General features: G+C 40.4%; 1 protein-coding gene across 1 annotated transcript in view; it reads right to left on the reverse strand.

Moving 5' to 3' along the window:
* The window catches only part of BLTP3A (bridge-like lipid transfer protein family member 3A), a 55,229-nt gene that overhangs the window by 27,881 nt on the left and 2,872 nt on the right, over positions 1-24,476 (reverse strand). The window contains exons 2-4 of the mRNA XM_061195135.1: positions 4,260-4,422; positions 4,120-4,158; positions 3,311-3,402 (exon numbers count right to left, since the gene is read on the reverse strand). Of these exons, the coding sequence (XP_061051118.1) occupies positions 3,311-3,402; positions 4,120-4,158; positions 4,260-4,422 (294 nt within the window). The remainder of the gene's footprint in view (positions 1-3,310; positions 3,403-4,119; positions 4,159-4,259; positions 4,423-24,476) is intronic.

The raw sequence follows: 24,476 nt of genomic DNA on the forward strand, positions 1-24,476 counted from the left end.
CATAGGTTAAAAAATAAATTAAAAACAATTTAAAATTTTAAAACAAACTGATATAAAACTCCTAGAAGATAACATAAGAAAAAACCTAGACGACCCTGGGTATAGCGATTACATTTTAGATACAACACCAAAGGCACTATTCATGAAAGAAATTATGGATAAACTGGACTTCATTAAAGTTAAAAATCTGCTCTGTGAAAGACAATGTCAAGAGAATGAGAAGACCATCCACAGACTGGGAGAATATATCTGCAAAAGACACATCTGATAAAAGACTGTTACCCAAAATATACAAAGAACTCTTAAAACTCAACAATAAGAAAACAAACAACCCAATTAAAAAATGGGCCAAAGACCTTCACAGACACCTTACAAAAAATGATATACAGATAGCAAATAAGCATGTGTCTTATAAGCTCTACATCATATGTCATCAGGGAAATGCAAATTAGAACAACGAGATTCCACTATGCACCTATCAGAATGGTCAAAATGCAGAGCACTGACAACACCAAATGCTGACAAGGATGTGGAGCAGCAGGAACTCTCATTCACTGCTGGTAGGAATGCAAAATGGTACAGCCACTTTGGAAGACAGTTTGGTGGTTTCTTCCAAAACTGAACATACTCTCACCACAGATCCAGCAATCAAGCTCCTTTGTATTTACTCAAAGGAGTTGAAAACTTAATGTCCATACAAAAACCTGTACATGGACATTTATAGCAGCTTTATTCATAATTGTCAAAATTTAGAAGCAACCAACATGCCCTAATAGGTGAATGGATAAATAAACTGTGGTATATCCAGACAATGAAATACTATTCAGCACTACAAGGAAATGAGATATAGAGTCCTAAAAAGACACGGAGGAACCTTAAATGCATATTACTAAGTGAAAGAAGGCAATCTAAAAAGAAGGAATCATCCTGGAAAAGGAAAAACTATGGAGACAGTGAAAGGACCAGTGGTTGCCAGGGGTTGGGGCAGGGAGAGGCTTGACTAGGTGGAGCACAGAGGATTTTTAGGGCAGTGAAAATACACTGTATGATACTATAATGGTGAATATATGTCATTATACATTTGTCCCAACCTATAGAATGTACCACCAAGAGTGAACCTTAATGTAAACTATGGACTTTGTGTGATTCTGATGTGTCAATGTAGGTTTATCTATTGTAACAAATATACCACTCCAGTGGGGGATGGCAATAATGAGGGAGGCTATGCATGTGTGAGGGCAGGAGGTATATGGGAAACCTCTGTATCTTGCTCTTAATACTACTGTTTAAACCTAAAACTGCTCTTATACTGTCTTAAAAAAAAAAAAAGAAACAAATGAATGCCTCTGTATGTCAAATTGGTATCCAACCATAAGAAGAATGATTTCAAGTAATTTTAAAACACAGTATTTTGACGATACATCCCTAATGGGATATAGCATAAGGTTAAAACACACATACACACAAAGAAAGCTACTGCATTCAGTAGTCTTATTGATAGTTATAATACTGGTTTTGTTATTTTTTGAAACTACTGAAAAAGTAAATCATTTATTATATTATTGTAGTTAGGAACCAAGATTCAGCATATGAATAAAAAATACAGGGACTTCCCTGGTGGTCCAGTGGTAAAGAATCCTCCTTCCAATGCAGGGGACGCGGGTTCGATCCCTGGTCGGGGAACTAAGATCCCACATGCCGCGGGGCAACTAAGCCCGCATGCTACAACTACTGAGCCCGCACACTGCAAACTACAGAGCCCACACGCGCCACAACTAGAGAGAGCAAACCTGCACACCACAACTAGAGAGAAGCCCATGTGCTGCAACGCAGAGCCCGCACCGCAATGAAAGATCCTGCACACCTCAACAAACACCCCGTGTGCCACAACTAAGAGCCGACGTAGCTAAAAAAAAAAAAAAAAAAAAGAATCCAGCATTTATGCTGACATTCCTGTACAAACTGTATTTCAAATAGTTGGTGAAAGAAAGTTCTTTATAGAAAATCACAACTAATAAATGCAATAGGAAAAAAGAATTATAAAATCTCTATTTTCTATCCTACAATGATATAATAGATCTATAGACAACTATCATCAATGGTCCTTAAACCATGAGGTAAGAGATAGATGAGGAACTTATCATAACGGACAAGTCAGGCCAACATCATCTGAATCCACTGATTAATCCTAACCAAAGGAATATTATGTGCCTCCCGTTACGTTACAGTAGGAAACACACGGTACCATTCATGAAGTATTTTTACCAAGAAAACAAACAAACGAATGAATCAAATCCAGCCTTTAAATCTAACTACCAGATTAAACAAGAAACATTTTAAATGACACCTCGAGGACACAATCAGCCAAAATATAAAATGTGAGAAATTCTTTAGAAGAAATACTCCAGTTTCTACAAAGAACAAATGATATATAGAAAAGTGTGGGGGTGGGGGACTGTTCAGAGTTAAAGAGCTTTAAAAAGCATATCCCCAAATATAAGGTGTGGAGTTCTGTGAAGCCACACTGAATTGTAAAAAAAGTATTTCAGAGACAATTCAGGACAATTGAATATGCAATAAGTATTAGATGATATTAAGGAATCCCTATTAATTCTATTAATTGTGATAATAGTACTGTGGGGTTTTTTCTTTCTTCTCAATCCTTGTCTGTTAAAGACACACAATACAGAAGTATTTACAGGTGGAATCATATGGCACCTGGGATTTGCTTTCAAGAACTACAGAGTGGGGCTTCCCTAGTGGCGCAGTCGTTGAGAATCCTTCTGCCAACGCAGGGAACACAGGTTCAAGCCCTGGTCCGGGAAGATCCCACATGCCGCGGAGCAACTAAGCCCGTGTGCCACAACTACTGAGCCTGCGCTCCAGAGCCCACGTGCCACACCTACTGAAGCCTTCGCACCTAGAGCCCATGCTCTGCAACAAGAGAAGCCACCACAATAAGAAGCCCGCGCACCGCAACGAAGAGTAGCCCCTGCTCGCGGCAACTAGAGAAAGCCCACGTGCAGCAACGAAGACCCAACACAGCCAAAAATAAATAAATAAATAAATAAGAACTACAGAGTGTGCAAACGCATACACACACACAAAGTGGCAGAAGAAAAGTAGAAAAAGAATGGTAAAATGTTGATAATTGTGAAAGTTAGATCTTGGGTGCATGGGGGTTCAGTACACTATTCTCTCTATTTTAGTGCATGTTTGAAATTTTCCATAATGAAGTTTTTATTTTTTAACTAAAAGGTGATCCGGACCAGTTAATATGTTGGAAATAATAGGACCCAAAGCAACTAACCTCTGTCCTGAAGCGAGGGCAATAGGAGACTGTCCATTTGGGGGCCGAGGCTCCTCACATGTCTTCATCTCCACCTCTACCTTATCCAGACACTGAAATAAAAGCCACAGAGAGCTAAGCATCTGCACAAAATCCCACACAGCACAGACTGTGTCTTATCCATCTCTGTGCTCCAATACCTAGTCGAGGGCTGTGCCCACAGTAGGCAGATAATAAATGTCTGTCAAATGAATGAATGAACAAACTGAAATACAAAGAGAGCCCTCATCTTCCCCCTTCCATTTCCATTAGCAGCAGAACTCCATGACAAGCATGGGATTAGCTCGTAGCAGAAAAAGAAAACATAAATCCAAGTTACTGAGATATTACTATTCCTGGGGATTCCAGTCTTTGGGGTAAAGATATGTATCAATCAGTTCCTGGAGGGCTTTCAGTTGATAATCACCCAACAGTCAACATGAACTAAACTTCTAACTTTTCCTCTGTCAGGAATCCAAAGGAAATGTAAAGGTAGAACCTGGGCAGCAAAACTTGTTTTAAAAAAAAAATGAAAACCAAAACAAAACAAAACCAACTCAGGACTCCAGGGTCTTGTGTCTCAGTGCTAACTGCTATGTTGCACAGCAGTTCCAGAAAAAGCCCAGACAATAGTCACTCTGTCTCACAGAGAAGCTCGCAAGCCAGACAGAAGAACCCACACTCCCAAAAGGGACAGCCCATCAGGGCTCCTCCCCATCTTCTCTCAGATCTTCTAAAACCTTACCCCGGCCATCCCCATTTGATTACTTGCAATCAAGAAAGGTCATTACCAAGCAAATTGGGTGTGTCTTCAACTTTGTCCACTGGATCTGAAAGAGGAAAGCAAAGACTCAGGGCTGTGGGAGTCACCCCTCAAGAAGGCAGGCCTGCTGGCCAAAGAGAGCAGCAGCACTCTGACCCCCATTCTCACCCGGATTGAGGCCCTGTTGCAGTAGACCCGAGTGATGGCTAACCAGGTGGGAAGCTCCAGCACATTCTGTAGAACCTCTTCATCCAGCTCCAGGTTGGTCAGCTGACCCTCCCCTTTCAGGGTGCTCAAATTGATTTTGTCCGGGGAAAGATTCTTAGTGAACCTGAAAAGAGTGATGATAAGAAGCTATTATTTCCACAGAAATCTGCAAATGGGCATTATAGCGAATAACACTTCTCAATTTAGAGAAAAGAGAAAGTTAAAGAACAAATGGGGACTAATGGCCACACTGTCTCTATGCCATGTAAGATGTTAGGTGAGGACTTCCCTGGTGGCGCAGTGGTTAAGAATCCACCTGCCAATGCAGGGGACACGGGTTCAAGCCCTGGTCCCCGAAGATCCCACATGGCACGGAGCAACTAAGCCTGTGCGCCACAACTATTGAGCCTGCGCTCTAGAGCCCACGAGCCACAACTACTGAAGCCTGTGCGCCTAGAGCCTGTGCTCCGCAACAAGAGAAGCCCGCACACCGCAACGAAGAGCAGCCCCCACCCGCCTCAACTAGAGAAACCCTGTGCAGAGCAACGAAGGCCCAACGCAGCCAAAAACTAATTAATTAATTTTTTTTTAAAAAGATGTTAGGTGAGACATTTCATTCTGTCACGACTGTGTCATCTTTCTACTCAAGAACCTACGATGGGAATTCTGGAGAAATGGCTATAGCAGTGGCAATAGAGCCTTTTGATATATCTGAATCTCCATATAAAACCAGAACTAGATAGCAACTAAAAAACCCATGGATAACATTTAAAACAAAACTAGAAGATAAAGCATCCTCATAAACCCTCATACACAAGCAGGCAGGGAAAAAACATTAACAGCCACAGGACATGAGTGCTATAAGCAGCTGTGCAAATCAACACAGAGGAAAACAATAGGGCATCAGACAGATCAGAGAACAGAAGAACTCCAAGATAACCAAGTACTCAGCGAAAAGCAATGTGGGTCAATTTGAGAATAGCAACTGAAACTGGAGGGATTTGGGGCAAGGGTCCCAAAGGAGCTGAAGCAATCTAACCCTATAAACTCTTGGAACTAACCAAGGCTCCTTCCTAGGACACGGTACTGCTGGGAGAGGAATCCAAACTGAGCATGACAGAAATGAAGAAAAGAGATGGTCCAAATAAAAGTGGGGCGGGGGTGTTGGGGGGTAACAGACCAGGACATCTCAGAAAGCAAGCCATTATACTTTTAAACACTACCTGAAACAGCAGAAGAGGGAGCTCTATGAGGTTAGAATATAAAACAGTAGCAGATTAATTATTGGCTTGTTACGTAGGGTAAAGTGAAACCCCAGACCCTTACACCTACCTTTACTGATGTGACAAAAGAACACACAACCACTTCCAGACTTGCCAAAGGGACTGAACCTGAATCTCATCACGCTACTGGGTCCAGATGCTAATTTGCAGGAAATACAGAGGAAAACTGCTGAACTGCACCGTAAGTGTGCAATCAGCAAAATCCAGGCCATGGGAAATTCTACAGGTCAAGGGGCCTGGACATAAACAATTCACACAGGCCCATCCTCTCCCTGTTCCACAGTCACTGTCTCCAGTCTTTGCTCATGTGCTCTTGCCACCCACTCCTTTTCCTGGAGCACCCTTATCACAATTTGCCATTCAAGGCCCAACTCCAGACTTCTCACTGAGGCTTTCTTTCCCTAACTGCTTGAACTCACATTAAACTCGTACCTTCTACATCCCTGGAATCTGTAACACACATTTAGGTCATAATCAGAGAGGGTCTTAGGGTGTTCTCTAATTTTCCCATGTGTAACTACTGCTGCACAATTAGATGTTGAGCCCTTTGATCAGGGGCTTAGTCTTAGCCATCCCTCCTAATAAAATGGTTCCCAGACAGAATGCTGGGCCTACATACCTCGTAGCTAACTGCCCTGTTGACTGACTACTCCCAGCTCCCTTCTCTCATCTTTTTGGCTGGATCAACTTAAGGCCATTGCCTCACAGCGTAACCCCCTCTCCTGTATGACAAGTTGTCTAGATGAATCTCACCCATATAAGTTCTCACTGTTGTTGCCTCACATAGCCACTATTTTCTACCCCAATAATGAATTCCATTTCTCCTTCCATCCGTAACTATACTTAGCCCTTACATATATTAGATGCTAATAGCTGACTTTAGAGTTATATGTTGTATACCAACTCTTTTTTTCACACATATCCTTTCCTTTTACTAAGCTACGTTTTCAGTGTTTGTGGTTTTCCTTGGACCATAACATCATGACGGGCAAGAGTTTTATCTTTACAATTTTCCCCTACAGTGACTAACATGGTATTGGGTCGGCCAAAAAGCTCATTCGGGTTTTTCAGTAAGGTGTTATGGAAAACCCGAATGAACTGTTTGGCCAACCCAATACTATGTAAAAGGGCTCTGTAACAATTTTTTAAATGATAGTAAAAAAATTTTTTAAAGTTTATAAACACACAGTACTGTATGATATTAACAGATACACAGAAATGCACTGGCATGATAACAACAAATTCAGGGAAATGCTTACCCGTGGGACAAGAGGAGGAGACCACAGCAAGTGTCACCTGTATGGACAATGCTTATTTCGCAAGTTGGGAGGTGACTGTATGGCTATTCATTATATCACTCTCTATACCTTTCATTATGGCAAATATTTCACAATAAATCTACCTAAGATTTCTATCAATGACCTACTGTATAAACTTCCTGTTGAGAGAGCTCCTCCTCCACGGGTTTCTCACACTCCTACATGTCTTGGTGGGTAAGAAAAACACAAAACACATGACCCTGACCGCTCCTTACCCAAGCCACTTCTCAGGATTCTGTTTGCAAAGAGTTTTGAGGGATGAAGTAATGTCCCCCTCCAGGGCAAAGAGCAGGCTTGTGTACCACGTACTATAAAAGCAATGGATTCCCCAAGCTCAGTGTTCCACTCCTACAACACACGTACAGGCATCCGTCGGGGCCTGTTCATACCACGCCCGTGGGACCTGTGGGGGCAAGGGGAACTAGTGCAAACCTGTGTTTATGCTGCTTGCTGGGCCATGAGTAATAAAGTCCTTTGTCTCTGACCCAGGAGCCTCGTGCTCTGCCAACAACTGCCACGAACTGCAGCAGGCTGTTAGCTTCTAAATAGGATAAAATAAAATCCCAGACCCTTACACATACTTTTACTGATTTTAATTCATAAAAAAAAAAATTAATCAACATTTACTGAGTATGAATCAATTTTATTCTCGGAACCAAAAAAACAAGTTTTCTATAATGGCTCCTATTCTCTGAAAACTAACTTGCCACAGAGGGAAAGAGAATTCCTCTTTTCCTGTAAAGAAGGGCCACCTACTAGGAAACAGGACTGGTGTGAAAGGGAAAAAAGAACACTTTAAACACTTCCACTATGTAAAACAACAACAACAACAACTGAAAGTAAAGGAAGATACAGTGCACATCCCTGAGTAAACTGGAGGAAACACAGTCCTGAAGGAAGGAAAGGAAAGCAGAAGACAGAACTCAACGTTATTTGTAATCACTAGGTACCAGCAGGCTTTGTTTTTCAAGCCCCTTTTGTATCTAAAATAAGATATTACAGTTATTTCCTCCCAGCAACCCTTCCTTTACTCTTAAGTATTCAGGGAAGCCGCCTCAGCTCAGAAATGGGGGTGGGGCATCCGTCAGAAGAATTAGTCTTAAAGATAATAATTTTTGAAGACATAAAATTGGTTTTGAGGACTGTGTGTCTCCCCTCTCCTCTGCACAGATTCTGATAAGACCCCACCTCCCCACCTCAGCTAAGAATCACTAAGACAAGCTACTTTTCCTTCTGATAAAAAGCTATTTTCAAGAAAAAAAAGTGATAGGAACTTTTTCAAGTATGTTTCTCTCTGAAAAAAGAACATACTTCAAATAAAATGAATAAGTTACACTGCTTATTAGCACTGACATTCTCAGAGTGACTGTATTAAATAGGTACCATACATCTAACTTCTATACTGTATTCTATGCAAAATCTAACTCTATTTACAGCTCCATATAAAATGAATGTCATTTTTCATTTTTTCAAGCCTTAAAAAAATAAAAAAGTATGACAACATTTTACTTTGTACCAGGCACTGAAAAGGAACTTAAACACATTATCTCAATTAGTCTTCACAATACCCCATATGAGGTATGCATCATTATCCCCATTTTAAAGAGGAAGAGCAATGGTTCTAATGAACCTAGGGGCAGGACAGGAATAAAGACACAGACATAGAGGATGGACTTGAGGACACGGGGAGGGGGAAGGGTAAAGTGGGACAAGTGAGACGGTAGCATTGACATATATACACTACCAAATGTAAAACAGATAGCTAGTGGGAAGTAGCTGCATAGCACAGGGTGATCAGCTCAGTGCTTTGTGACCACCTAGAGGTGTGGGAGAGGGAGGGGATATGGGGATATATGTATACATATGGCTGATTCACTTTGTTATACAGCAGAAACTAACATAACATTGTAAAGCAATTATACTCCAATAAAGATGTTAAAAAAAATAAAGAGGAAGAATATGAGGCTCAGATGTGAAGTCATTTGCCCAAGGTGACAGGGCAGGAAGAGGCAGAGGAAAAGCATGAACCCAGCTCTGCTCACCGGACTGTCTTACTTCTAGTAACATTTTCACTCAGTAATATGTTCCTCTAAAACACATCTGGCACAGAATGAATTTATAAGCTATCTCAGAAATGGTTAGAGGACAGCTTTTCCCTTTTACAACCTACCATGGACTGCTTAACCTGTATAAGAAGAATAAATCTGTTTGGGGGTGGTAAAGTTATAGTGTAACTCCATCAAAAACGTCTCTGCACTTTGCCAAACAAATCAGATTAATAAAATCTTTCTTAAGTATGCCCAGGGCTAAGTCACCACCATACCAGCAGTAATGCCCAGTCTCTACCAAGACACTAACAAGAGACCACACAGGTTACTGTGCCATCAGCTCTACGATCAAATATGCAAGTAAGTTAGTAAGTAATCATCAAAAACTGAACACACGAAACCACCAAGAGTTCTTTACTTATGCTCTAAGGACTGCTGACAGTACAGGCAGGTTATGCTGGACCACCACGGGCTGTTCTCCCGTAACAGTAATAATGATATAACATAGATTTGCTTTTTAATTTATCAATTTACTGTTAGGAGTCAACAAAAAATGGCTATTACCTTACCAGCTTCTCAAAAATGCAGTAAGAATTCCTCAACTGATTTTGTCCTCATTTTATAATAACAAAGAATAGGTGAAAAGGTGACCCATGGGGCCAGTTGTGGGAGAGGTTTGTGGAGGTCTACTCAACCAAAGAAACCACTGATCTGAGATCTAATCGGAAACCATCCAACAACCCCTGGTAAAAATTTCATTCAGCATTTGCGCTCCTAATAGAGGATGACATCACTGAGTCCAAGGGTGGCTGAAAAGGCTAATGGAAGCCTCCTATTTATTCCACTTCAAGAATGTGGGAAAACATTCTCTGGCCATCTGTTACTGTTACAGAGCATAGAAGCTAAGATGAAATCAAGATGGAAAAACAGATTTTGATCAGGTTTCATTTCTGCCAGAGAACTGCAATCTGCCAAAGAGACAACAGAGAAAGGCTCTCAGACATCTTTATATGTACCACAATGATGGGAAGTGAGAATTCTTAGATTTGCAGAGTCACAGAATTTCAGAGCTAGAAGGGATCTTAAATAATCACTTAGTCCAGGGACTTCCCTGGTGGTCCAGGGCTAAAGAATCCGCCTTCCAATGCAGGGGACACGGGTTCGATCCCTAGTCAGGGAACTAAGATCCCACGTGCCACAGGGCAACTACGCCCCCGTGCCACAACTACTGAGCTCGCCCACCTCAACGAGAGAGCCCGTGTGCTGCAAACTACAGAGCCCATGCACTCTGGAGCCCGCACACTTCAACTAGAGAGAAGCCCGTGTGCCACAACGGAAGATCCCATGTACGGCAACTAAGACCCAATGCAGCATGCATGCATGCATGCATAAATAAGTAAATAAATAAACATAGTCTTTTTTTCACCTTCCATTTTTAAAGGACATTTTAGCTGGATATGGAATTCCAGGCTGAGTTTCTTCCTTTAAGCATTTTAAAGATATCATCCCATTGTCTTCTTGCCTCTTTTGTTACTGATGAGAAGTCAGCCATTAATTTATACCGATGTTCTCCTTTCTGTGATGAGGCATTTTTCTCTGGTTGCTTTCAAGTTTTTCTCTTTATCTTTAGTTTTCAGCAATGTAACTGTGATGTGCCTGGGGTGGTTTTTTTTGGATCTATCCTGCTTAGGGTTCACTGAGCTTCTTGGATTCAATAAATCTGTTTTTCACCAAGCTTGAACATTTTTAGACATTATTTCTCCCACTCTCTCTCTCTGTTACAGCTCTTTTGAAATATCATTAACATACCATATATACATCCATTTAAAATGTACAATTTTTTTAGTATATTCACATAGTTGTACAACCATAAGCTTAATCAATTTTCACTACCTCCCTCAAGGAAAAAAAAGCCATACCCTGCAGCTATCACCCCCAATCTCCCCATCCCTCCCAAAGCTAGACAACTGTCATTCTATTTTTTGTCTCTATAGATTTGCCTATTCTGGACATTTAATATAAATGGAACCATACAATATATGGTCTCTTGTGACTAGCTTCTTTCACTTAGCATACTGTTTTCAAAGTTCATCTATGTTGTAACATGAATCGGCACTTCATTATTTTTTATAGTCAAGAATATTCCATTGCATGAATATGTCACATTTTGTTTATCCATTCATCAGTTGAGAGACATTTGGGTTATTTCCACTTAGAGAATATTATGAATAATGCTACTATGAAAATGCAAGTACAGGACTTACCTGGTGGTCCAGTGGTTAAGACTGCGCATTCCCAATGCAGGGGGCCTGGGTTTGATCCCTGGTCAGGGAACTAGATCCCACATGCCTCAACTAAAAGTTCACATGCTGCAACTAAAGATCCCGCATGCCGCAACTAAGACCCAGTGCAGCCAAAAAAAAGCAAATACAAGTTTTTTTGTGGACTTACCAATTTTATTTCTGTTAGACATACACTTAGGAGTAGAATTGCTGGGTCAAACGGTAACTGTTTTACTTTTTGAGGAACTGCCTATTTTCCAAAGTGGTTGTACCATTTTGCAATCCTACCAGCAGTATTTGAGAGTTCTAATTTCTCCACATCCTCACCATCACTTGTTATTATCTGTCTTTTTCATTATAGCCATCCTAGTAGCCATTGTGGTTTTTGTTGTTTTTTTTTAACATCTTTATTGGAGTATAATTGCTTTACAATGGTGTGTTAGTTTCTGCTTTATAACAAAGTGAATCAGCTATACATATACATATATCCCCATATCTCCTCCCTCTTGGGTCTCCTTCCCACCCTCCCTATCCCACCCCTCTAGGTGGTCACAAAGCACTGAGCTGATCTCCCTGTGCTATGTGGCTGTTTCCCACTAGCTATCTATTTTACATTTGGTAGTGTATATATGTCCATGCCACTCTCTCACTTTGTCCCAGCTTACCCTTCCCCCTCCCTGTGTCCTCAAGTCCATTCTCTACATCTGCGTCTTTATTCCTGTCCAGCCATTGTGGTTTTGATTTGCATTTCCTTGATGGTCTCATGATGTTGAATATCTTTTCATGTATTTGTGGCCATGTCTATTCAGATACTCTGCCCATTTTTAAATTGGTTACTTGTTTTTTTATTATTCAGTTGTCAGCCATTATTCAGAAATTTTTTGTCTTGTTTTAGTTATCTACTGCAGCATAACAAATTACTCCTAGCGCCATAAAACAGTAAGCATTTTATTAAGCTCACACATTCTGTGCATTAGAAATCCATTCAAGGGATAACTAGGATTGTTTTTCCCTGATTCATGATATCTGGGGCCTCACCTGGGAAGAGATGAATGGCTGGGAGCTGGGATCACCTGGAGCCCTCTTCATTCACATGGATGGGCCCTGAGCTGGAATGTCTCAAAGGCTGGGCTCAGCTGGGACTGTTGACTGCACACCTACGTGTAGTTGCTTCGTGTAGCTTGGATGTCACTTCCACCCCCATTCAGTTGGTTACAAGAAAGCCACTAGGGCCAAGAGAAAAACATGTAAGGTGACAGATATCGTTGTAGCCATCTTTGGAAAATATAATCTGCCATGTATCTTATTCTCTCTTCTCTCCTTCTAGGACTCCAATTACACATATTTTAATATTGTTCCATAGTCACTGAGGCTCTGTTTTTGTTTTTCAATCTTTTCTGTTCTTCAGAGTAGATAATTCCTACTGCTCTATTTTCAACTTCACTGACCCTTTCTTTAGCCATCTCCAATCTGCTGTTGAGCAAGTCCAATAAATATTTCATTTCAGATACTGTACTTTTAAGTTCTAGATTTTATATTTGGTTCTTTTTATACTTTCCATTTCTCTGCTCACATTCTCCATTTGTTACCAAGTTTGCTTTAAAGTCCTTGTCTTTTATTACTACCAAGTTTATTTACTACTACCAAGTTTGCTTTAAAGTCCTTGTCTGATAATTCCAACATCTGAGTCATCTTGGGGTCATTTCTATTGACTGCCATTCTCTGGACAATGAGTCACATTTTCCTTTATTACACATGTAGTCATTTATTATTGTATACTGGACATTATTGAGATTCTGGATTCTGTCAATCTCCCTTTGAAGAATTTTGTTCTGTTGAGCAATTAACTCAGCTAGATTCATACTCCAAACTCTGTCTTCCCTGTGGTGGACAGAAGCTGAATCTCAGCTCAATTCTTTCAGCTTTCAACCATTGCCTTTCCAGGCTCCATGGAGTCTTCCCCCAGGCATGTCAAGGATTAAAGCAGATTTTAGGGCTTCCCCTTCTGTTGCTCCCTTCCTTTTTTTTTTTTTTTTTTTAATAATTGCAAATCTCTTTATTCTTTTTTTTTTTTCTTTTTGGCTGCATTGGGTCTTCGTTGCTGCACGCGGGCTTTCTCTAGTTGCAGCGAGTGGGGGCTACTCTTCATTGCAGTGCACAGGCTTATCATTGCGGTGGCTTCTCCTGTTGCAGAGCATGGGCTCTAGGCATGCGGCTTCAGTAGTTGCAGCACGTGGGCTCAGTAGTTGCGGTTCACAGGCTCTAGGGCATGCGGGCTTCAGTAGTTGTGGCGCATGGGCTCAGTAGTTGTGGCTCACGGGCTCTGGAGTGCAGGCTCAGTAGTTGTGGCACACAGGCTTAGTTGCTCTGCAGCATGTGGTATCTTCCCAGACCAGGGATCGAACCCTTGTCTCCTGCACTGGCAGGCGGATTCTTAACCACTGTGCCACCAGGGAAGTCTGCTCCCTTCTTTCTGAGATTTATTCCCTCATTTTCCAGCCCCTCTTATAGCCCTGAACTCCACTCTCTGACTCCCCAAGCTAGTAAGACTGCAGACTTTTGCTTGAGTGCTAGCCATCACCCACCATGCAAACTGGGGAGTGTCCACAGGCAAAAACCTATATAAGTGAGAATCTTACCCAGTACAGTTCCCTTCTTTCAAGTTCCCTGCCAGTTTCTGCTTCATTTGGTCACTTTCCAAAGTCTTTGAGTTGTTGCTTTTTACATACTACCCAGAGTTCATAATTGTTACATGAGGGAGGGTTAGATCAATATAAGATACTCCTATATTATTAGAAGTAGAACCCTTTTCTACTAGCTCTCATTACGTTCTCCCCAAGAGGCAACCATGATGTGAGTTACCAAAAATATATATGACTAGATGTGCACAAATGCACCCTCTCAGAGCAGGGCAGTAAAGGGTAATAGATAAGTCATCTTCTTGGTCTGCTGGTGAAGTGCTTATCATAAAATTGTAAAGCAATATAAAAAGGTATAAAGAGAAAATGACAGTTTCCACTATATAAAAGTAATTATATATGTAGACAGTAATTATATATGTAGATAGACAATTATTCCATATATATTCTACTAAAACTTTCTTATTTCTTCAGTGAATACCTTGGGTATTTTATAGTCAAATTTTTAATGCTTTTTAATAATTGGAGAGTTATCCATAAACGATACCTCTGTATAGATGCATTGTAATTTTTAAAATATTTATTTATTTATTTATTATTTTTTGGCTGTGTCGAGTCTGAGGGCGGCATGCAGCATCTTCACTGCGGCATGTGGGATCCTCTGCTGCAGCGCACGGGCTTCTCTCTAATTGTGGCAGTCGAGCTCTAGAGCACGTGGGCTCTGTAGCTGTGGCCCGTGTGCTCAGTAGTTGCAGCGCTGGGGCTTAGCTTCCCCATGGCATGTGGGATCTTAGTTCCCCAACCAGGGATCAAACCCATGTCTCCTGCATTGGAAGGCAGATTCTTTTTCTTTTTAACTTTTTATTTTATATTGGAGTACAGCTGATTAACAATGTTGTGATAGTTTCAGGTGCACAGCAAAGGGACTCAGACATACATATGCATGTATCCATTCTCCTACAAACTCCCCATCCCATCCAGGCCGCCACATAACATTGAGCAGAGTTCCCTCTGCTATACAGTAGGTCCTTGTTGGTTATCCATTTTAAATATAGCAGTGTGTACATGTCAATCCCAAACTCCCTGACTATCCCTTCCCCCCATAAGGCGGATTTTTAACCACTGGACTACCACGGAAGTCCCATAGATGCACTATAATCTATTTAATAAAGTCCCTACTGATTTCTCTTTTACATTCATTTCATTAAATAGCCATGTAGGTTTTTCTCACTTGTTTGATTCCTTCATAGGATGAATTCATAGAATTGGAACTGCACATTTTACATTTTGACAGATATTGCCAAATTTCCCGTCATAGACATGATACTGATTCACAGTCTCAACAATTATAACCGATTGTAAAAATTTCCCCATACCCATGGTAGCTTGGTAATTTGAAGCACTCCTATTTACCCTACTCCCCATCCCAATATTAAGCCATCCAATATTCTGGAGATTCTAGAGAGGTTCTCTTTCCTTAATTCTTAACAATAGTCCTGATGAACATTCTAATTCCCTCCTCTAAGCCTGGAGTCTTTCTAGACTGTTTAGCTGAAACACTAATACCCTGTCTGGTTTGAGCTAGTCTTCTTCTAGAATTTAATACTTGTAATTTGGTCCACTAGCAAGGGTCCAGGCAGGTAAATAAGGCATGTTACCTATCGACTCCTCATCTAATTGACTGTTAACATATTTGACCATCACCTGGAATATGGTTGCAATTTCTTATCCATTGTCTTTTCTACATACCCTTTTATTGATCATTCTAGAATTAGCACTGAGATAGGGGGCTCCTCATCAACTGTAACTCAGAGACAGCTGCACTCTGCCCTCTCTTAATTCTCCAACCATTCAGTTCCCATAGCGACTGGGTCCCAAATTCTTTCCCCTACGCTGGTCTTGAAGATATTACACCTCATGACCCAAGTCTTGGCATTTCTCACTTTGTTAGAAACATTTGTCATCCTAACATATTCCCCTTAATTTCTTTTACTTCCATGTCATGACAATTCTCAAGCTTACATCAAGAGTAAGAATTAATGAAATCCGAATATTGTATTTCTAATTTAAAAACTTATACACAAGCTCTTGGTTTAACCAAGTGAAAGTGTACTTGCTAATGCTCAGAAAAGAAAGGCCTATTCCATTAATGGGCACTGTTGGTTATTTGCTATTGAATGAGAAGAGATCTTTGTGGTATAGCCTTAAATATCTAATTAGAGAAGTGTAGCAGGCAGATTATCTGAGTTTTAAAAATTGCCCAAGGAGGAAACTGAGGAAAAAGGAAAACCACACCATACACTGAGGCTGTCCTTAAGTTTTTAGCAGAATGGGCCCTAATTTTGACCAACACATATGCTTATTTTAAGAGGCACAGACTGCTCAAAATGAGTTATTTCACATCTGATGGAGAAAGAAAAGCCCTGTCAAGCCTTTGAGTAGTTTCCCCTAGGGATCATTTAATGAACAAATACCTAAGATAGCAGCACAGTCAACTAAGAGTTAGTAGGTTCAAACCGTAAAAAGTAGCTGTGGAAGATACAATGAAGAGTTTAAAATAAAAACAAATGTCTCTAAGGAGGACTATGAGCTCCCTGAAAGCTAGAACTATGTCATTTAGATCTTTGTCTAACACAAAGTCCAGGATAAGGATGTTCAATTAATGTTTACTGATAATAAGAAGCAAATAAATGATAATTGTCAAATAAGTGGAATGAACTAAGGGGTATATCCAAAAATCTATCACATTCTTTCACACATTGCAAATCAACTATAATATGTCTGATTATCCAGACATGTTAAACCAGGTTTAAGAGTGCCATCTGTAAACACAGAAATAAATATAAGCTGTGAAGCTGAGGTTAGAAGGCACACCCTTCCCCGTTGCGATAATTAGAAAGTGCAAGGTTTTTAAAAAGGAGAGAAAGAGAGAGGTTAAGTATATTCTAAAAGCTCTATCTAAAAGCTTTTATGATAAAAAAAATAACATTAGAAAAATGAAAAAGAAAGAAGATATTTCTCTGAGAAAAAAAATTATTTTTAAAGTAACAGCTAACACTTAATTGCTTACTTTATTCCAGGCACTGTCCTAAGCACTTTCTTATACATTTTTAATTAATTTATTTCTCTCAATGACCCCATGATATAAAAGACAACCATTGTCTCCAATTTATAGATGAGGAAACCTAAGCATAGAAAGGTTAAATAACTTGCCCAAGGTCACAGAGCTACCAAACTGGGATTCAAGATCAGGCAATCTGGCTCAAGAACTTGCAGCCTTGCCCACACTAAACCATCTCTCTGACTTTAAACAAAGTCAACAGAGGTAGAGGAATATGGAGAAGCTTCAGGTGCCTCGGACGCTGGTCGATGGCAACAAAGAACAAGCTGAGCCTAATCCAGATGCCTTGGCATAGTATTCAGGCCTCTACGACCTAGGCTCTATCCTTCCAACATAATTTCTAGCTGTGTTTCACCCCTAACCCCACATTTCAGTGATGCAGAACCACATGCAGTCTCCTAAATGTACCTGCTGCTTCTCAACCCAGTACCACCGCTCATGCAGCAAACTCTGCCTGGCATCACCTTTCTGCCCCGACTGTCTGTGCCCCACTGGCTCCGCGGATACTTCTGAATGCTCTACTGGGCTTATTGTTTACAGGCCTATTTGTCTCTATAGGCAATTAAGTCCCTGAGCAGGAATTTTGTCTCATTTCTCTGTGAGTTCCTGATGCTTGGCATACAATGCAGGTGGTCAATAAAAGTTTCTGGAAAGAATTAATGAATAAATGGTCTCAGAATCAGAGTCCTCAAAGACAGCCAAGGGCCAGGGGCTAGCTGAGCAGAAGGCCAGACTCCGCATCTGAGAATGGCTGAGACACTACCTGCAGCTGAATATCCAACTTTCTTGCAGCAAACCTTCCTCAGAGAGGCTTAGGAACCTCTCTTGTGGGCTCCAAGGACTGAGGAGCCACAGCCAACTCCACCTGAAAGGAAGGGAGAGGGCGAGGCTCTGCTGAGTTCAGCAAAAGGCTATCCCCCAATACACTGCCAGGCCTCTAACTTCATATCGACCTCTGTCAAGTCATTTCCTCAAATGAAATGAGTTCCTGAACACTGCAGCCCCTTCTTTCGCTCAGGTTAAAAAACACAGATTTCAAAAAAAGAGACACAGAGAGAGAAGAAAGAAAAACAGATTTCTCTTAGAAAAGGGAAACGCATTTTCAGCTTGTTTTTTTTTCAGAAAAACAGGTATTTTCAGCTCTGCCTGGGAAAGCACTACACCAGATGGCGGGAGGAAGTCAGCTTGAATGAACTTAGCCCATCCCTATCTGGATTGTCTACATTTCAGAACTCCCCAACTTTCAAATGACTCATACATACCACTGCCCAGACCCCTGCTGCCCAGACCCCTGCCCCATCCTCACTGCCACTGCAACAAAAACCACTTTTGTAAAATAAAAAACAAACTTGGAGCTTCCAGAGTATCTGTGGATTGAGGAGCTATGAAAGTAAGAGTAGCTTAGGGGAGCTGACCCTGTAGGACATATTATGAATTAGAGTTGGTCTAGTTAGAATAGCGTTCCTGCTCCCAAATATGTTCTCTACTCCTCCCCTTGAGATGGGTGAAATCATATATCCTAATGAACTGGGAATTTTGGTGAGATAGTAAAGGGAGCAGAGCATATAGGCCTGAGGGTAGGGGGATATGGTAGCACAGGACTGAGGGTAGAACCGGGGCAATGGGTGCATGAGAAGGGGGGCCTTAGGAGGTGGGAAAGAGACATAAAGGAGAGAAGAGCGAGTATATCAAGAGCAAACTTGAGCTGTTTCAGATTCCAGACTAACTCAGTGGTTCTCTGCCCTAACAGACTCAACTCTACGAGTGGTATTGCCAAGAGTGACAACATTTTCTAAAATAACATTCAAAACAATCTTCCCCCATGGTAGCTGCAGTCCTGGAACATTCACTCTAGTTTAAAGCTATGCAGGGAATTCCCTGGTGGTCCAGTGGTTAGGACTCCGTGCTTCCACTGCAGGGGGCACGGGTTTGATTCCTGGTCAGGGAACTAAGATCCCACAAGCTGCGCAGAGCAGCCAAAAAGAAAAAAAAAAAATCTGTGCAGTACTTTGTGTTTACATGTAAGTAGGCTTACATAATCTAAACAGGTAATTCATCTCTGTAAACATCTAACAAACATTCAGAAGTCAAAAAGGACAAAGGACAGGGAGTTCCCTAGTAGCCTAATGGTTAGGATTCCGGGCTTTCACTGCCATGGCCCAGGTTCAATCCCTGGTCGGGGAACTGAGATCCCGTAAGCCACTTGGTGCGGCCAAAAGTAAATAAATAATTAATTTTTAAAAAGACAAAGGACAATCCTTCTTTGTGTGAAATGATTCTGCATACTGCATGACGTCAGCATCTCCAGCCCACTCATTAAATGCTGGTCACACTCCTCAATCACAACCAAAAAAAAAAGTCCTTGCTGAGATACAATGATCTCGATGATCTAAAAGATCTTACTCCAAGGAATAGGAAAGAAAAACGTTTTCTTCTTCTTCTTCATCTCCCCGTCTCCTTCAAATGGTTCCCTAACAATCAAGACCCAGATCTCTATCTAGTGAGCTTATATTATATATAATTAACACACTATTGCTTTTGTGGGCTAACTGGGAACCTATTCAACATTTATAACACTATTTCTACTACTGGACCACACACTCCAAATTTCAAACTTAGAAATAAATTTTGAGAACATAACACTTCCATAAGTCAGAGACTTAAATACACTGACCTCTCACCATCAGTGTTCTCATTCTTTAAATGATGGGCTGACATCCAAGATAGATAGATATAGATATAGATATAGATATAGATATAGATATAGATATAGATATATCTCCAAGGCACTATAAAGACTGAGTATACATGTAAAATGATCATTGCTGTGGGAGAATAAAACAATGTCAATCAACAAATAATTTATAATACATCTAGTCCTTATTTTTGTGGCAAGAAGGTACAAACTACATACCCTTTACCTAACTTGCTAATGTGAATTATTTTTACACCTTAGTCTTTCCATTTACTACAGATATTGATTGATTCATTTATTCCACTGCTTATAAATATTGGGAAATGTTCTTTAGCATCTATAATCAGCACCAGTAGCACTTGCTTCATCACGCAAAGATAAAAGGTCCCTTAATGATACTGGGTGAATTGGATTCCCTTGCCCTTCTGCTCTCCCACCCCCACTCCTGCTCCGGTCTACGGTTCCCTGAGTTATAACTATGCACTCCCACTCCACATACCTTCTCCTGCACCCACTTCACCCACTCAAAACATCTTCAGACTCTCTGGTTTTCAAAGTAGCCAAAGGACATAATCCCTGCCATATGGAGGTCACACTCCAGTGGTTGTAGAGAATTAAGCTGTGATAAAAAGAACCTTTTTTTTTTTTCAGCAATTAATGCCATACTTAACAGATTATTATTCAACCAGGCTTTATATTAGGTGAGGGTAACTAAATGACCTCTTATTTTTTTTTTCACTGTGAGAATACAGTATATGATTGTGCTATCTTCTTAAACTTTGGATAATTAAATCTTCTAAGGACCCAACTCAGTATTACATTTCAAGTATTTCACCTATGCTGAGGTCAAAGTTTATCTTGTAGTGTGCCTTGATAAGAAAAAAATGATAAACGGGACCAGCCCTTGTTTCCTTCTCTCCTTAAGCAGTGATACAGAGCATTCATCTCTACCTCTCCATGTTAAAATATTAAGAAACATAGTTCTTAAATATCTAAAGAATTAGACATTTGGGTAAGTTAGGCACTGTTAGTGATCTCTCTTGAGCAACTTTAGTAAGATAAGTAGTAGTCACTGTTCATTGAATACTTTTTCAGTACCAGGCACTTTTATACATTATTTCTAACCCTCAAAACAACAGAGTGCATTATTATCCCCCATTTTACAGATGAGAAAACTGAAGCTTCAAGAAGCAAAAAGACTTGCTGAACACCAGTTTACAAGTAGCAGAGTCAGAATGTACAGCCACCTTTTAGAATCCAAAGTCCTGGTTCTTTCTACTACAATGACATGCCTCTCAATTAATTTTTCAAAGCAGCTAATTTCATTATTTGTGAATCATACATTAAGCTTTGCACGTCAGATACATATGACTGTACTGCTTTGAAATTTTTATTGCTTATAAATGTTACTTTTTAAGACACAAGACAACCACTTTATGATAAAAGAGAATCATCCTTGGAAAGTTGTAAAGACTCTAATACAAAAACTATGAAATTCAAATTTTAGTTTCTTTAGTAAAGATAAAAGACTATGCCAATGGGGTACTAAGCTCATAGAACAGAATGAAATTATTTAATATCCAGGGTAGTCTGAAGACTAAATATTTAACAAAAACTCAAACGCCTAAAGAATGGTCCCTCCTTTCTCTCAAGGTACAAGACTGTTATTTTGACAGGGAGCAAAGCACCACATCCATTGCAAGCAAGAAATGTTATAGGTTAATGGTTACAAATTACCCTAATTATTTTCATTGAACCTCCCAATTTGAACATTTCTCCAAAAAGATCTTCTGTTTTCAAGGTTCTGACATTTGCTTGTGACTCAAATTTACAAATAAATCAGAACTTGAAAATTAAACAGAGGCAAAAATAAAGTGGCCATCTGGTTTACCACAGATGAAGTAAAGAAATTTTCAAAACATACCCATCAGAATGACTAAAATGAAAAAGATAAAAAATATCAAGTGTTGGCAAGGATATAGAGCAACCAGAACTCTCATACATTTCTGGTGGAAGTGCAAATTGGTACAGCCACTTTGGAAAACTGTTTGGCAATATCTATTAAAATTTAACATATACATATCCCACAACCCAGAAATTCCACTCTTAGGTATATCCCCAACCAATATGTATACATTTGTTCACCAAAGGACATGTACTAGAATGTTCCTAACAACACTATCCAGCATAGCCCTAAACTGAGGAACTATCCAAATGTCCATCAACAGTAAATTGTATAAATGCATTTAGGTATATTCACATAATAGAATACTAGACAGCAATGAAAATGAAAAATCTACAAATTGATACAACAGAGATTAACCTCACAAAAATAATGTTGAACTAAAGAAGCCAGACATGAAAGCTACATTCTGTGATTCCATTTATATAAATTACAAAAAAAGACAAAACTAATCTTTGCTGTTAGAAATCAGGACAGTGGCTACCCTTTGGTAGAGGTAATGATGGGAGGAGACACAAGGGGGCTTCTTGGTGCTGATAATATTCTCTTCCTTCACGTAGGTGCTGGCGGCAAGAGTATGTTCCGTAGATGAGACGCATTAGAGCAGCAGAGTGATTAAGGAGCCCGGCTCTGGGGACTTTCCTGGTGGTGCAGTGGTTAAGAACCCACCTGCCAATGCAGGGGACATGGGTTCGATCCCTGGTCCAGGAAGATCCCACATGCCGCAGAGCAACTAATCCCGTGCGCCACAACTACTGAGCCTGCACTCTAGAGCCCGCACTCCGCAACTACTGAGCCTGTGTGTTGCAACTTCTGAAGCCCGCATGCCTAGAGCCCATGCTCTGCAACAAGAGAAGCCACTGCAATGAGAAGCTCGTGCACTGCAACAAAGAGTAGCCCCCACTCGCTGCAACTGGGGAATGCCCGTGCACAGCAACGAAGACCCAAAGCAACCAAAAATAAATAATAAATAAAATTTTTTAAAATAAATAAAATAGAACAGATGATTAATAAGGCATTTAAAAAAAAAAAAAGGAGCCCGGCTCTGGAATGGGAGGGACTGCGTTAGAATCTCAGTTCCATCACTTACTAGTTATGATTTGGGGCAAGTTACTTAACTTCTCTGTGCCTCATTTCTTCATCGATAAAATGGGCCTAATATCTCCTTCACAGGGTTAGTCTGAGGATTAAATCATCATAAGACTTGTAAAATGCTTATTCGCACAGTTGGCTATTACTATTAAATATTTGCTGAGTAAACAAAAGCGCTTATTCTGAAGCAACGCAACAAGATGAAGAAGGAAACAAATACATATATGATAGCACTACTGCCAGAAAATGCACAAAATAATTATTTGGGAAATGAAGATGACAATAAGTGAAGTCTAGTATAAAGGGGCGTGATCTGGAAGCTGAGACTAGGCCTACAAACCTTCACCTAAACAGACCCTGGGCAAGCAGGGCAAGCGTCTCTGAGCCTGCAGCTCCCAGCAGTCCACCAGAGGCTGGCCCAGTGATCTCTCCAGGATGGTGAGTATAAACGAGTGGAGGCACTGATCAGAAACTGAGAGGGCTGAGCTCACAGTCAGGCTCTCTTATTCTCTGAAAGGACTCTGAAATCTTCTATGCCTCTGAATTTCACCTAATGCTTATGTTTTTTAAAATATCTATCATGTCTATCAGCCATGTCTTTGTCACTCGGGGTCACATTTCCCACAGCCATTCTGAGTAAATAATTCAGACTTCAGATGGGTTTCTAAAAGAGCCAGTTGGATTAGTTGCTGTCACCCATACCATGGAAGTGTATTCTCTGGCCATGTGATAATAGCTACTCTTTATTAAACGCTACTTCCACGCCAGGCACTATAATAAATACTTTATCCCCAATTCTCAAAAAATTCTGCAAAGCATGTAGTATTCTTCCTTATTCTCATCCTTTACAGATAAGAAAACTAAGGCTCAGAAAGGCTGCCCTGTTCATTAAGTGGCAGAGCTGGAAGGTGAATCTAGCTTGTCTGGCTCCAGAAAAAACGCTCTTTTCCTGAGCCATAGTCCCTTGACTCACTTTACAATCTATCATATTTCTTCTTATTTGTATAACAAAAGGTCTTAGCTAAGGTGTTCTAAAACAAGAATAATCTAATTCGGTGAAAAATCAATTTTGGATATTTTTTAAATGATTACTTTTGTTTCTAAGTAAAGGTCTCCTCCTGGGTTTATTTAAATGAATACTGTACATTGAAGCTATTTGTATTAAACAGCAGTCATCCAAACCATAGGTTAAAGCCCTTAGAAGAGATTTATACTTCTTTCCTCCTGAATCCCCAGTGCCCAGATCAGTGCTTGGCCTAGAGAAGACACTTAACAAAAGTATCTTGAACATCACCTCCTTCAAATCTTGTTTATCAAAATACTCTACTAACAAGTAGGATGCATTCCAACAAGAAACTTTAGTACCTGAAACTTCATGACCAAAATTAAAAATAATATGTGAGTCACTGGGGTATCCTTCCTGCTATAGGACACTCTTCCAGGTCAAGCGGCACTGTCATCATCAACAAGTAATTATTAAACACCTATAAATATTTACTTAATATAGTAACCCAGTATCCCTTCTCTTCTCTATCCTTCCCCATCAGGTTTGGCTAGACACAGAAGCTATAGTCCCCTCCAGGCAGGCCGGCCTCTGTACGTGTAGTAGAGACCATACAAAGACACAAATGTCACATGTGATTAAGGCAGCTTTTCCGAGTTAAACCAACAGAAAGGCCTCAGGAGTTTGACCTTTCCCCCAATCAGACCCATGTCCTAGCACTTTTCCCGGAGCC

The sequence above is a fragment of the Eubalaena glacialis genome, chromosome 7, assembly GCF_028564815.1.
Source record: "Eubalaena glacialis isolate mEubGla1 chromosome 7, mEubGla1.1.hap2.+ XY, whole genome shotgun sequence".
Taxonomy (NCBI): Eukaryota; Metazoa; Chordata; class Mammalia; order Artiodactyla; family Balaenidae; genus Eubalaena; species Eubalaena glacialis.